The sequence below is a fragment of the Varroa jacobsoni genome, unplaced genomic scaffold, assembly GCF_002532875.2.
Source record: "Varroa jacobsoni isolate VJ856 unplaced genomic scaffold, vjacob_1.0 scaffold_562, whole genome shotgun sequence".
Classification (NCBI taxonomy): domain Eukaryota; kingdom Metazoa; phylum Arthropoda; class Arachnida; order Mesostigmata; family Varroidae; genus Varroa; species Varroa jacobsoni.
Window position 1 is genome coordinate 396,673 of NW_019213464.1, and position 13,762 is coordinate 410,434.

Sequence of the window (13,762 nt, forward strand, 5' to 3'; positions counted from 1 at the left end):
CCAGCAAAAGCATAGCAACAATATTTACCTACCGAAAAATCGATCTCGTGCCTTAAAAACTAACAGAAGCTAAACAGCCATGATGTAACCTCTGAATAACCCTCGGGGAAGATCACTTCGATCTATATTATATGGTAGAGGAATTGGGGTAGAATATATGCGACCATATGTTTGATGCAGTACATTTCGTACACATAACTGTTTAGATGTGACAATATGATCAGAACTAAGTGCGATGAACACAACATGTTTAATATAACCTTCTTTTATATACAATATGCTATCAAAACATGTACATATGGTGGACTGCGTCATCAGTTATTATGCTTACTAATTGCCACCGAGGTAGATTACTTCGTTCCGGTGGGTCGACAATATACGAACATTTTGTACTTTTTTTTCTTTTCGAAGTTTTAACTCATTAGGAATAAAAAATTATAAACATTTGTAGGCCCACTTGCTTGGTACCTGATGATGCGTCGCACCTTGTCTGAATTGGCATCATTCTAAGCGTCACTAACGTGCGCTCATCATGGCCTATGCTGTAGTGTACAATTAAAGTTTATATGTCATCATCCGAACACTTTGCGATGCAATCATCTATGTATACTTCCAGTTGGTATTTGCCTAATCAATAGAATTCAACTATTGTCCTCAAACTCTGCTTCTCAATGCAGTGGTTCTATTTTTATTGAAATTGGCTATTGGTTAACAAAACCATTTTGATCGCATACGAAAGCAGGCCTAAAATCAGATGGACGTCACCTACTGACAGATGGTACCTTGATTGTACCGTGTTTTCTAGATGCCCGTGTTACATATGTTCGGCGATTTGGTCTCATATCGATGACCTCCGTACATTTGCGACGTTTGCTAACAACTGCAAAATAGTTTATACTTCCAACGTAGAAGTGGCACGCAGTATATGCCGTGTTCTGGAACAATATTCTGGGCTTCATGATGAATTGCAAACCGCTGCATCGTTCCGTCCATCCACTCGTGCTTCCTCCCACATCAACGCTGTTATGGACGGCGTCCAATTGGCCTCGATGAATAGGCCGAGTTTTGTTTAGATACAATAGTCGTTCGGTACTTCACGTTCAATCGACATATATGGGCCGCCTGTAGTTAGTCACAAGCACGACAAGCAGCGCAAACAGTTTTCTATATGACACATGTAGCATCTAGCTGATTACGTGCGTACATGCCTTTGTACAGCGATGTGGATGGCTGATTCTCTATATGTGAATGTACCATCTTATGGAGCCATTATAGACAACGGTCCGTTCGTACAGAACAACTACAACAACAGGAAAGAATCATGGCAAGACCGACGAGTTGATCTTTTGACATATCGGATCACTGGAAACGGATAAGGTTCAGGCTGACAGACTGGGCGCAGTAATTCATGGATAGCGTTGCAATAACAGGTAATAAACAGAGACCATAATAGTGCAATAAGCGATGCGTCTAGTTGAAAGAGACAGGCATGTTAACGGAACGGCGCTCGTAGTTGGACTAATCGAATAGCAACGATGGCTGTTTGGTCGAAGCTCGAGAACGAATGAAGACTGCATTCTCTTCTTAAACCGATGTCACGACATGCTCGGTATATGTGTATACTATTCGGATTCCTGTACAGACACTTAGATGTGTTCACAACAACGGTCGAGCGTGTCGATCAACGGCATAGCGGTTAGTGCCGTAATAAAATGATATAATGGTTCAGTGAGTATTAAAAGTTAAAAAAAAAAACTTAGATATACTATGGAAAAGCATAACAAACTCTCTCTCGCAAAAGTGCAGAGTGCAGAGTTTCTGTATACATACAATGTGCGATTAACATATCCCATGATGATCATGTTTTCAGTGACCAACAACAACACGTTGAAATATTCTCGATAATATCTACTTACCTAAATTCACAAATGAACTTATAATTGACGTGTGAAGCTTTTTTTTTTTGAAGAAGTTTCTTTCAAGCTGATATTGGAAAATAGTCACAGTCGGACGCAGTTTAGTAAGCAGACCAAACAACAGCCAACTAAAACGGCACAGTACAAGTTAAATTACTCGAACCGATAAGGACACGTGTCTATTAATCGAACTTGTTGTAGAACTTAAAATGCACATAACAAAGTTGGCCTATGTTGGCAGGTGCACGCGATCTCATTTTTCAAGAAAATCTGAACAAGAAAATAGCAATTACAAAGTTATACGAAAGGACAACTTTACAATGAACGCTTTTATTTCACGTACAGGAGTGTCTATGGGCTTATGCCGTCCACAATACGATGCTCAATGAAACAGTTATGATGTATGTCCTATGGGCCGCGACCTGGGTGCGTTTGTTCGCCGACAACGCTAACTGGGTCGTACCTATATTTATATATGCTGCTTCTAAGAAAGTATATTTTATTATAATCATATCCGCATTATCCGTATTAACTATTGCCTACTGGTAAATTATATGTGTTACTAAGATTGGTTCAAATCACTTTCTGCGACTAATAAAACCGTGTTCTTTGATGATGGATTATACGCACAATTTTTTCGTAAAAGCTGCTATATTACTACGGAATAGTTTCGTTTGAAATGATTCGACGTGTACCAGACATAAGTTAAACTTACGCGAGTGAGCACCTTCTGATTTTTATCGGTAACTAGATTTGTAAGTTGCTCTTCTTTAGCTATTAGATAGTTGTTTATTCATTGTAAAAGAAATCTAAATGAACCGTTCGTTTAGATCATGCGTTCCGTTTGATTTTAAGTTCGAATCAATCACTATAAAAAAACAAGCTTCACTCACTGAACTCTAATACTGATTGCCTACTTTTAACATACATTCAGTAGATAAAACAACTGATCAACAATTCAAGAATACATACAATACACATAGGGTGCTAGATCGATGCTGCGACGAATGTCAGGCTGGCAGAAACGATGCTCCCTCCAATCGTTCCGCAACGGGTCACGTCAGAGAAATGTATAGTTCTATGGCCGCATACGCTTAACGCCGTATGTACATTAGCCCCTAGTGATCGAAGTAGACGGAACACATTTCTTCTCGCTTGATGACCATATGGACTATCGAAAGGGGGCGCATTTTTTCAAAAGTATTCCACCGTTTTTAAAGCCTTACTTTAATTCATGATGGCGCATCTGCGACTAGGCTACAACTCATAACCTACCATCTAACTAGTTTGTGGCCGTAAATTTAAACAAGTTTGATATAATTGAAATATCTATCACTTATCCCAACTTTGACAGTACATACACTCGATATGCTCTGGCGTTCATCAGTGTCACGTCCCCTAAATCATGCCATGTCTTAACGTCATCACAACGTATTAGGTAAAACGTCAAGACGCAGAGGTATCATAATATTTACATATGCACATTTCTGTTGATTCTTAATGATTGATCTGTTATGTTTGCAGGGAATTGTAGTGATCCGGGTATGCTTTTGAAGGTCATGGGCAATCTAACAGAATTACGACGAGTTGTGGTGAGTCCGTCTCTGCACACCGTGAAGAAGGCATCGGACGCAATTAGTGTTACTTGTTTGGCAGTTGGCTTGAGTTCTATTTTAAAAGGAAACAGGATGATGTAATTTTCACATACAGGGATCCACTTACAAGTCTCATCTAGGTACCAGACCGAACGCGTATCATTATCGTGATGATTATGGTTATTATTATTATTATTACATGGTTTCTCAACGTCATTTGGCACTCAGCGATGTCCGAATGCGCCGTACTAGACAATAGAATAGAGAACAATTGCCGAGCCCGCCACAGACGGCGCACCTGCCAATGGACAGGGAAAGCATTTAATCAACTGCTAAAGCAGACGAAAAAAATCTTTGTCTCATTATCGTATATATGGATATCTTTCTCACGCGTTAGCGGCAGTCTGTAAGCAACCTAGAGATTATTTTGCAAATATGCTTTTCGTTACCTAGCATAACCATGGACGGCAAAATCAATGCTTGCGTATGGTACAGTTGTATAGCGTCATGTTTTTATGAGCGACCAATAAAACAATCGTGTCGAACATCGTGACGGGGAATAGCGGCGTTCGTCTGCTATTTTGCAGCGTCGCGCCACTCTGGATGATACCATAACTTTCGATGTTGTCCTTAAGCATCACTTTTGTTTCTAGTTGGCCGCTGCATGAATCCATATATATATATATATATATATAGACACGTATGTGGGATGGGCTGAATTTTAAGATCGTATATTACCTTTACAGACAACAAAATGCCGCATGGCTCGTTGCGGCAAAAATATTAGGAAAAATCCTGCGGATGTTGTAGCAATAGCTCGAAGGTGATCCATTTGTATTCGGCAATTCTATTGATATATCAACATGGTTTTTTCTATTCTGTTCAACGTGTTAAGTCGTTCCCCTTATAATTGAGCAACGTTTTTACGCGTATATATGTACATATAGATGCTGAACATATAGTCGATTCCACAGCATCTCGACCATTGCTCTATGTGGATAGTTCAGCTTTTCCTTATAAATAATGAATGAAAAGTATGCAGCACGCAACAATGTATCGACGAAGAAAGTCGAAGCCTTCAATTAAGTATAGGGAGTTCAGTCTTCATCTCTGGCATCATGTTGCCACAGCTGATATTGAGTCGGCTTTATCGAAAAAAATAGGAAAAAGAATATGAAGAAGCCCAATTTGGTGGCTATTCAAAATAGCACTAGACGCGCAATGGATAGTGTACACCGTTCTATTGTGGACCTAATAAGTTGACAGTGCACGTTCTACGAAAGACGCAGATCGAAATTATGATGTTTCTGCACGTGTGGTGTCGGCAATTTTAGTACGTACCGTTCATTCGGGTCGGCAAGTTCTTATTTCCCAATTTAGATAAAGAAGGTAATATTCTTACAGCAATAAGTTAAATGCTAAACTCATAACAATAAATCCAGCATATCTTGAAAGTTAAAGATTAGCTGAAATGTTTGTATGGCATTTTTATTCTAGTCTTACCTTTCAGCCCCTGAATAGTAAGATGGCGTAATCAGTATCAGAGCATACTATGTAACTGGTGGTACGGGTAATTGGCTAGAACAGAGATTGAGTAAGGAGACACGAATGAATAACAACATTACAGCCCGATACCTTGATTCGGTTGAGAGATCTAATAATACTATTCCTATCTAAGCTTGTTCACTTGTTTATTCGATTCAAAGGATAAATGCTTCATAGCTAGCTCCGAAGATCTGTCGCCAAGTGATATCGAGTCGGGTGAAGACAATTCTACGTCCGTTAATCATCTGAATCTCGTGGTGGCTAAAAGAGAGACAGCCAACATTAGCGTCGAAGAGACCGAGTCTTCACAAAACGGTATCAGGATGCGTTATATAGCTACTTCATCGTCTTCGGTCTCAACAGGATCCCCAGCAGGTAACACCGGCCATTAAAGTCCTTGTTAGCCGAGGTGGCGTTTGAGTTGAATTGAAAAATAGACAAGTTAGGAGTTCAAGCTTCTTAACTTGGTCTTCGTTTGCTTAATGTATGTACTGTTTAAAGACCGCTGAGCTTTAAATGTCTGCAGAACCGTACACAGTTATAAGCACTGCTTTTTAGATAAGGCGCATAATTTGCATGTATGTTATTTGAGCATCGAGTTGTGCCATTGTCCTTTACATTTTTGCGCAAAACCTAAATTGAACAAAGGCGACAGAGATTGAAGTACGCGATCCTGACGATTTACGCAATAACCAATCGAGCAGTTTCAGAATATTATCCTACGAATATCTGTCTTTCTTTCAATGAAGACTAATCCTCAGCATTTTATTGATGCGATTTCAGGTGAAAAGTGAGCATGATCGAGCAATAAACACATGATGAAGACACGCATCCAGTTGATCTTCCGCTATAGAAATGCATAATAATTAATCTATTTTACATTGCTAACATTTTATATGCGTATTGATTCTTCATCTTAGATGAGCTAGCGCAGGATGGTCGCCCTCTGCGGCTGACGTGATTTGAGCCTTGGCCGGGCTGCTGGTTTCAGCAATCGGTCAAACACTTCTTCGTAAGGCGTAGTCTTTTGCTTATTTTGAGCACGTTAAGCCCTGACTAAACTATATGCCACGCAGCTATTGAAACTTTCTAAAAGTTATATTGGAAAATTTTTTCGAACTATACCCAAAAATTACTTTCTGCTCGAGGATTCGCTAAATGTGTTTGTGCAAGGATTAGGTCTATGGCTCACCGCAACGGGCCCAGAATCATTTGGAAGTTTCGAAAATTAATTGGAGACGACAAGTGGCGGGCGGGCGGAAATCTAAGAAATCTCCACCTGAATTAGAGCGTTATTTCTATAACAGTATGTTGTTAACGGATTGGCACAACTGCAACCGAAAGACGGGCAAATTGCAGAATAATACAAAGTTACTAGAAGATTCTGACAAAATGGTAGAGCTCTAGACAGTGCTCGCATTAAAGTAGAATAGGATAGAATATTTGCTAGATATGAAGGTCACAATTTTAGAATAGTATGTTTTGTTAACCTTTGAGCGAATGCTGAAGTTCCGGAGGAAACAGCTACGTTAGAGGTAGATATGACAATATTTTAGGCGGTACTCTCACAGCTGATGTTAGTCAATAAGGCTGATTTGTTTCATCTGTGATACAGGGTCTAGCGGGGCCAAAAGGGCGATAGCCTGCACCTGCACCTGCAACCTGTTGTAACAAAAAATGATAAATGGCGATACATCTTCCTAAAAATTCTTTTCCTTAGCACGATCAGGTGTAGCATTCATTGCATTCAAAATTTTTGGATTATCAACGTACATCGCCCGCTACAGAATTGACCCAGGTTAGCCAAATGGTGATAAGCGGAACGTATCAATAGAAGCCACTTCACAGAATTGGAAACGTCGTAGTGCTCCAAAACGGGTTTACAGTTAATTAGATATTATTAATAATAATAGATAATATTGACAAGACCTGAATGAAATAAAATCAAATGCTCCATATTGATTTGGTGGATGTTTGTCCTCTTTTTTCATACGCCGGTCAGGCACTTCCAATGCTTACTGTTAAAGGATAGATTTAATACACAGAACATATATAGTAATTGCATTCGAATACTGTATATAGCAAAAATACGACAGTGATCCCTGTACGTTGGCGGCTGTTCTGCGGAAAACGAGACGGGGTTTAAACGGTTTCTATTTAGAGTGACCTTATATAGTATTTGACCGACAAAATCCTCCCTTGTCTCTTATATGGCAGCTGATATTAATTGGACAGTCTATAATTACGTATAGACTGTACATACTACAGAAAAACTGGCGAAAAGCATCCCTTTCTTCCACTGCTAAGTATTTTAAGCGGTTTTTTGCCTATAGAAGTTTATACGTTTACGTGGTCAAGGCATGCCGCTGAAACTTTTTGGACATAGTTTTGCTAACAGAATGTATTTGATTGGGTCTGTTCAGATCTGAACCCTGCAATGAAAAAAAGAAGAAATTGCAGCAAATCACTTCCTTATTGAACAGCTGAATTCAAACTTTACCTGCGAACTTTCTTTACGGATTTTAATCGCTAATTTCAAAGTCTGCTTTGATGGCTCTGTATAGGCCCTGTTACATACGGGCTACAAAGGAACAGCCATCGTGTGTCGTTGTTGCAAGTGCCTTTCTAAAACTATCCCGTGGCTACTTTCCGCCAAAACCCTTTTTCAACGGCATATATGTAAACATACTACGGCACCGATACTTCCGGGTCACCACTACACCTAGAACATCACTGGGCCCCCAATTCACGCTTGCATCAACGCTATATGTTGCTACGGTCCAAGTATATTAGATCCCATCTATTCGCCGCTTGGCATAGGTTTATATTAATTAGAAAAGCTTTTAGCCAATACGACGATAAAATGCGTTCATACAACTCAGTTATTACTAAGTTCAAAACATTCTAATGAATTGTGTTGTTTTTAGCAGTGTATCCTCGTCTACTCCTGCTCCTGTTGTTGTGGTTATGAAATCAGTCTTCTCTTCACACGTAAGCGTTCTTGACTAGTGCAATACTCGATCACTCCTTACGGGTTCCGATGGCTTGATTTTATACTATTGTCATAAAATATCATGTTTTTGCCATACGTAGTCAATGTGCTTCTGATCGTCGCTCGTGCTGCTGCCGCTGTTGCCGTTGCGTACGTCCGATTTTGTATTGACATTGTACGGGGCAGCCCAAGCGCGAGACATGCGACTCTATGACGTGTAGTGAGCTGACCGTATCGTCTAACGAACCTACTACCGTCAGAATTGTCGATGCCTAATCAGTCCCTAGTTTACGCCACCTACATATTTTTGTTACGCTGGCTTTCAAGCTATGGTCAATCAATAGATATTTGATAATTTCTCTTAGTAATAGGCAGTATTGATAGTTATAAACGTTTCTATATATCAGTGAGTTGATATCGGATTTTGCATACCTCTATGGATCGTAACGTGCAAGCCGGTATAACAGCGCTATCCTTAAAAGGCTAATTTAGGTTTCTGGTGGCACGTTGTTGCTTTATGGCGCTGCCAGTGAATATACAGGTTACGGTTGTCCATCACGCGATTTCGTCCGTTGGTCTTCGTCAGATCGTTAAACGAGTAGGGTGGTAATAGGTTATAGAAAAACGGGGTCATTACGAGTCATCGTAGCCCGCTTTGACCTTTTATTTTACTACAGGCCTATTCACCTGCAAATAAGCCAATAGCGAATTCACCTGCCATCAGTGAATGCTCCCAAGGAAAAACGAACATCCTTCCAACGTATATTATAATGAGCATACCGTTCTCCACATCGTCATGTGTCACGCTCTAATCTAACACTATTGCTATCAATATAGCCCGCAGACTAAAATCAACGTGACCACTGTCACGGAAGCTGAACATAAAATACAGGTGACACTTATATATATAGTATACTAAGCGTTAAGATTATAACGTAAGAATATGATCATTTGATTTCACCATGGCTGTAATAAAGTACTGTAAGTTGGAACACCGATCTAAGTTCTGGCTACTTCTGGCAGCAGGACTATAAAGGAAAAAAGTTGGTCGTTCTATGCATACGTAAATTGAATTTTTTAGAATCGTTTTTAACATACGCAAACCCGCTAATAGATTCATTATTTTTATCACTTTACTTTATGGCTTGTGGTTCGGTAATTAGCAGATTTTTACTATGGCTTTGACCATTCATCCAATCGTAATATTCTGAAATTATTTTTATCTTCATATTTTTCTACCATTACTGAAGGTAAAATGTTTCTGCCCATGAAAGTAGAGTAGTTGTAATTGGCAGCCAATTATAATTACCGACTCAGTTCCCTTCTGCTCCGAGTTAAAAGTTTTTAAGTACGTTTGCAACTTTCAATTAGCCCCATGAAGTTCTAATTAGAGTAATGTTTGTACGGGCAACTTCATAAGAATCATCAGCGCTGAATCACATTTGTTTTATGCCCCAACGAATTCGAGTCGTGACTATGTTGCAGTACCTGCTACCGTCTAATGGAATTAAACACTTTTGCCACCCTCAAATTTGCATTATTTAGGATCATATGGGATTTGTAACAAAAAACGTTGTCTAGTTCGGATTTCTTGGAACTGTCAAGCCTGTTAAAGCCGACCCTGTCCCACCTGTCGAAACTGCTCAACATTCGCCAGGCCGAACGTGGCCTACAGCTGGCTTTTATTGCTTGGCGGGCATCAAATCGTTCATCGAGTACTTTTGCCAGCACCACGTTAATGATGTTAAGGTATTGCGGTTCTAGCATCTGTCACGGCGTCGATACTCAAAAAAATTGAGTGATTCGTTAGTTCTTTCCGATTGCAAAGTCTTGCTACTAGATGGGTGCTGCTTTCTGCGCAAGCGGAACCTTCTCCGTCGATGTACTTCATGCCTGAAATGAAGTCGTTGTGACTCGGGCGACAGCTATCACTGTATTGTTGTAATCTGATCGTGAGTGCCGCATTCGACAAACAAATAATCATTGAAGAACCAATATTGAGTCTTGTTCACAAACTTTCCAATCATGGACTACAACGGAATTTCGGCCGCTACCTCGGCCAGGGTTACAGGGGCAACATCGCATGGCTTTATTTACGTTCGGCCTGCCGTTGACTATTGGTCGCAATAGTCAACGGCAGGCCGAACGCGGCTGGCAAAGATGCCGACTCCAACCCCATTATCGGCCCCGTGACGACAAGAGCAGTCGTATTTGGCCACCAATAATAAGCGCGTGCTTATTGTAAGCTTCGTTTTTATCACGATTTAGCCATTTGCACGTTAGTACGCCTGTGCGCCCTGACACTATACAGTTATATGCATTTGTGCTTGTTTGTTTCAGACTTTTCGTTCGTTCATTGCGAGGAAAATGACGAGGATTTCTACTGAGACATGCTGACGACAACGGCTCTAAAAATAAACATTGTCAGTCACACAACAACAACAAAAGCGACTGAAATAGCAGCTGCAACAAAGACGAAAACAGCGGCACGTAATGAATACGCATTGGCGTCAGCGTCGACCGTTAACGGTTAGTTTAGCTATCGAAAATTACCACTGACCGCTCATCGCAAGTTTAGAATCTGCAACTGCACTATTATAAGTGCAATCTTGGAAAAGGGCATATATAATAACAATAACAGCAGGATGGTAGTGAGGGATACTGAAGAAGGGACAGAGTGGCCGCAAAACTGGGCTGTTGTTTGCTCGTAATAGTTGAAGTTGAAAACTTGCGCAGTCTTACTATATTTAAGTTACGGCCAAGAAATATTCAGCTGTCCAATTCTCTGTGCGACTACAGATGTGATTGCTTTGCTTTCGAGAGAACAGCAATGATCGGCCAAGGATATCTATCTAAGGAGTAGGATCATTAACAAGCTAACTGCCTTTGTCCAACAAAGCAAAAATAGTTGTACCGAAATTAAGCCAAAACATAACAGGCGGGCGGGAATGAGGGTGACAATTATTGCGATGGAAAATAAGATTCGTATCCTTATAGCCATAATAATCAGTATATTCAATATTTTAATATCATAATATTCGTATGGCTTAAATCGAAGCCAATTCTAGGCTAAAGTGTAAAAGAGAAAATGGGGAAAAGGGAGCGACAGACACTTGGGGGTTTAGAGTGTTCGCGAATAGTTAGCGCACACGACGTCTATTATAGCTTTCCTATTCATAACGGTAGTAACGATCGTTGAAGCTTAATTATAGTCGCGATGGGTCTTCACGATTGTGCAGTGCTAGCGTGGTCGTCTGCTAAATTTACGAACCGAATTCGAAGCTAGGGGCTGGAGCGATGCATCATGGCAGGCAGTAAGAACTTCAAACGTTTATGGTTGTGGTCAGATGGCCAATGTATTGCTAAATTAGACAACCAATGTTAGAAAAATAACGGGGTTCATGGTATTAGGTGATTAATCGCTTTGCCTGAGCAGAAAATCGACACTGAAAAACGCTTAGAATAAATCCGACCACGACGATTTCACCGCTGAAAGGTTTTAGACAGGGATCCTCCAGACGGAGGATTCCAATGTCACCGCATCTCATGGAGTACATCGTATACTGATGATATCTATAGAAGTAAAATTAACTTATAAAAGATAACACTGGTATGGCATATACATACGTTGGCTGTGAATTTAAAACAAATTAAACTAATAAATAGAATATTTATTTATTTATTTATTTGCACATTGAGGTTTGCTTCATCTTGAATACTAAAACGATTATAAAACCGACTATAGGTCCTGTAGAAGCCGATTTTTCTAAACGTGGCACTGATGCGACAAGGCTGCGTTAAAAGCAACTCAAAGGCGTCAACATCGCCATCCCTAGGAGCCATTGCTATCAAGATTATCATCTTCGTTAGCAGACGGGCGGCTGACGGCGTCGTTGTCTGCTCTAGCGTCTTGAGCTACTCCAGCTTCTATCAGCATCACCGCCATTGCGCTATAGTGATAGGTACGATTATCCGCTTGGTCAATTTGAGATTTCTGGAACGGGACAGGCCGTTCTAAGATCGCTATGGCGTACAGTCGACAGAAGTCAGCATTTGCCTATGCGCTCACCAACGCTGTTGTCAACATAGAATCCCAATTCGAAGTTGTCGCTGCGTCGCACCGATCTGCCGCCGATTGTGACCGACACCGCTCGAATGGTTCGCTTTTACCGACAAGGCAAACGACTGTGCAAAAAAACGCGTTCATCTATCAGTTGTTGGATCGTAACAGCCAGCAACAAAAACATTAGCGGCATGAACAGTGGCGCCAGGTGGACTTTGCCACTTCTGGTTTTTTCGCTCTGTCCCTTTATCCGCGCAACAGTCTTCGCTGTGTTGCAAGTGCCAACACACAGAGCGTTACCGCAAATCTTAGCGATCGTAGAACCGCAAAAAGAAGAAGCCCCGCATGAACAACGTTCCCGTTGCACGCTGCTGCCGTTGGATGATTTAAGGACGTAGTAAATTCAGAAATGCATTACCTATTTTTAAAAAAGCGCGGGATATTTCCCTCTTGCCTATTATTTATATGAACGATGCCCGCGATAGCAGCAGTCGTATTTGCTCAGCTACAACAGCCCAAAAAAAACTGAACCGTAGAAAAAGTTTAATAATATACGTATGTGTCCTTTAGTACTTTTCTTTATTATTATGTGCTTAGTGTTTACTTGTTGGCTCATTCGCACGTTTGTTCAAAAAGGTGTCGGAAATAGTGCATCTTTTGAACATGTTTTGCTCGTATGCTGCTATTTCGCTGCTGTATTTCTATAGCTATGTATGCGAAGACACCGTAAAAAAGGACCTATCCACGTCAATATTCAGCTGGCGAATTTAAGATGGTTTGATTTAGCAGGACGAGCTTCTATTGGATATAAAGAACACTGTATTAGTGTCATTATTGTTACAGAATTGATAAATAAATATGTGCTTTGCTTGTTTTACAATAAATAGGTATTTTCATTTTAAGAGAAATCGAAATCCATAGGTAAAAGCGGCATCTCTTCGAGCGGGAATTCAATCAGTTCGTTGAAATCTGTGACAGATCTGTTATACGTTGGTTTGCAATCAGTGGTGAAATGTAGGGAGGGTTTCGATCAGTTCATTTCACTATACGGGCTAAACTAACAACGATTTCATTATTATTTATCGCTACTGCTATTGGTATCACCTATGAGTAATTCAAATTTCGTTCAGGTCACTGTAAGGCCTAAATTATTTATTTACATGGAAGGAGCGTACGTATCAACGCAGCAACATAGCACCTGCACATCCCTCGCCAACTCGTAACCACCAATAATACGTTCGCTTCGTGCTATATAGTCACATTTATCGCTACGCTCTATTAAACTCTAAATAGCTTTAGATAACTACACTATATAATTACCCGGGATCGCCGGCTGGAAAAGACGTATGATCGGATCGGTAAATGATGATCGTTGAGGAGTAGTAGCGGTGGAACTCAGGACCAGAAATGTTGACTAGTTCACGCTGGTCAAACAAACAGCGCAAGCAGAAGCCAGCTACCTGCACAAATGCGGTGAGTCGCATCATCATATGATCAGTCTTTTTACAGTATTCCAACTTTTCTGATCTGTAATCGTGAAGACGATTAGTGACTTTATAGGAGGCTTTAGAACGCCGTCGTCGAAAAGCGAGGTCTGTTAGCTCCGTTGCTTTGCAAGCGGATTCTCTCAAACTTCTTCCACATACCTGTT

At 40.5% G+C, this 13,762-nt stretch overlaps 1 protein-coding gene and 2 long non-coding RNA genes across 3 annotated transcripts in view; 2 read left to right on the top strand and 1 right to left on the bottom strand.

Moving 5' to 3' along the window:
- LOC111261487 (uncharacterized) overlaps positions 1 to 7,018 on the top strand; it is a 7,943-nt gene extending 925 nt beyond the window's left edge. The window contains exons 2-4 of the mRNA XM_022835027.2: positions 3,441 to 3,508; positions 5,218 to 5,431; positions 5,840 to 7,018. Coding sequence (XP_022690762.1) covers positions 3,441 to 3,508; positions 5,218 to 5,431; positions 5,840 to 5,850 — 293 coding nt within the window. The 3' untranslated portion in view covers positions 5,851 to 7,018. The remainder of the gene's footprint in view (positions 1 to 3,440; positions 3,509 to 5,217; positions 5,432 to 5,839) is intronic.
- Positions 232 to 3,433, bottom strand: LOC111261489 (uncharacterized). Its single transcript, XR_002680991.2, has 2 exons — positions 2,260 to 3,433; positions 232 to 1,122 (listed from the first exon to the last, which is right to left on the bottom strand). It is a non-coding gene; the product is annotated as an uncharacterized LOC111261489 (long non-coding RNA).
- Positions 7,019 to 7,898: 880 nt separating the features above from the next.
- LOC111261493 (uncharacterized) lies at positions 7,899 to 12,985 on the top strand. The gene is made up of 3 exons (XR_002680997.2): positions 7,899 to 8,047; positions 10,389 to 10,577; positions 11,794 to 12,985. It is a non-coding gene; the product is annotated as an uncharacterized LOC111261493 (long non-coding RNA).
- The last annotated feature ends 777 nt before the right edge of the window (positions 12,986 to 13,762 follow it).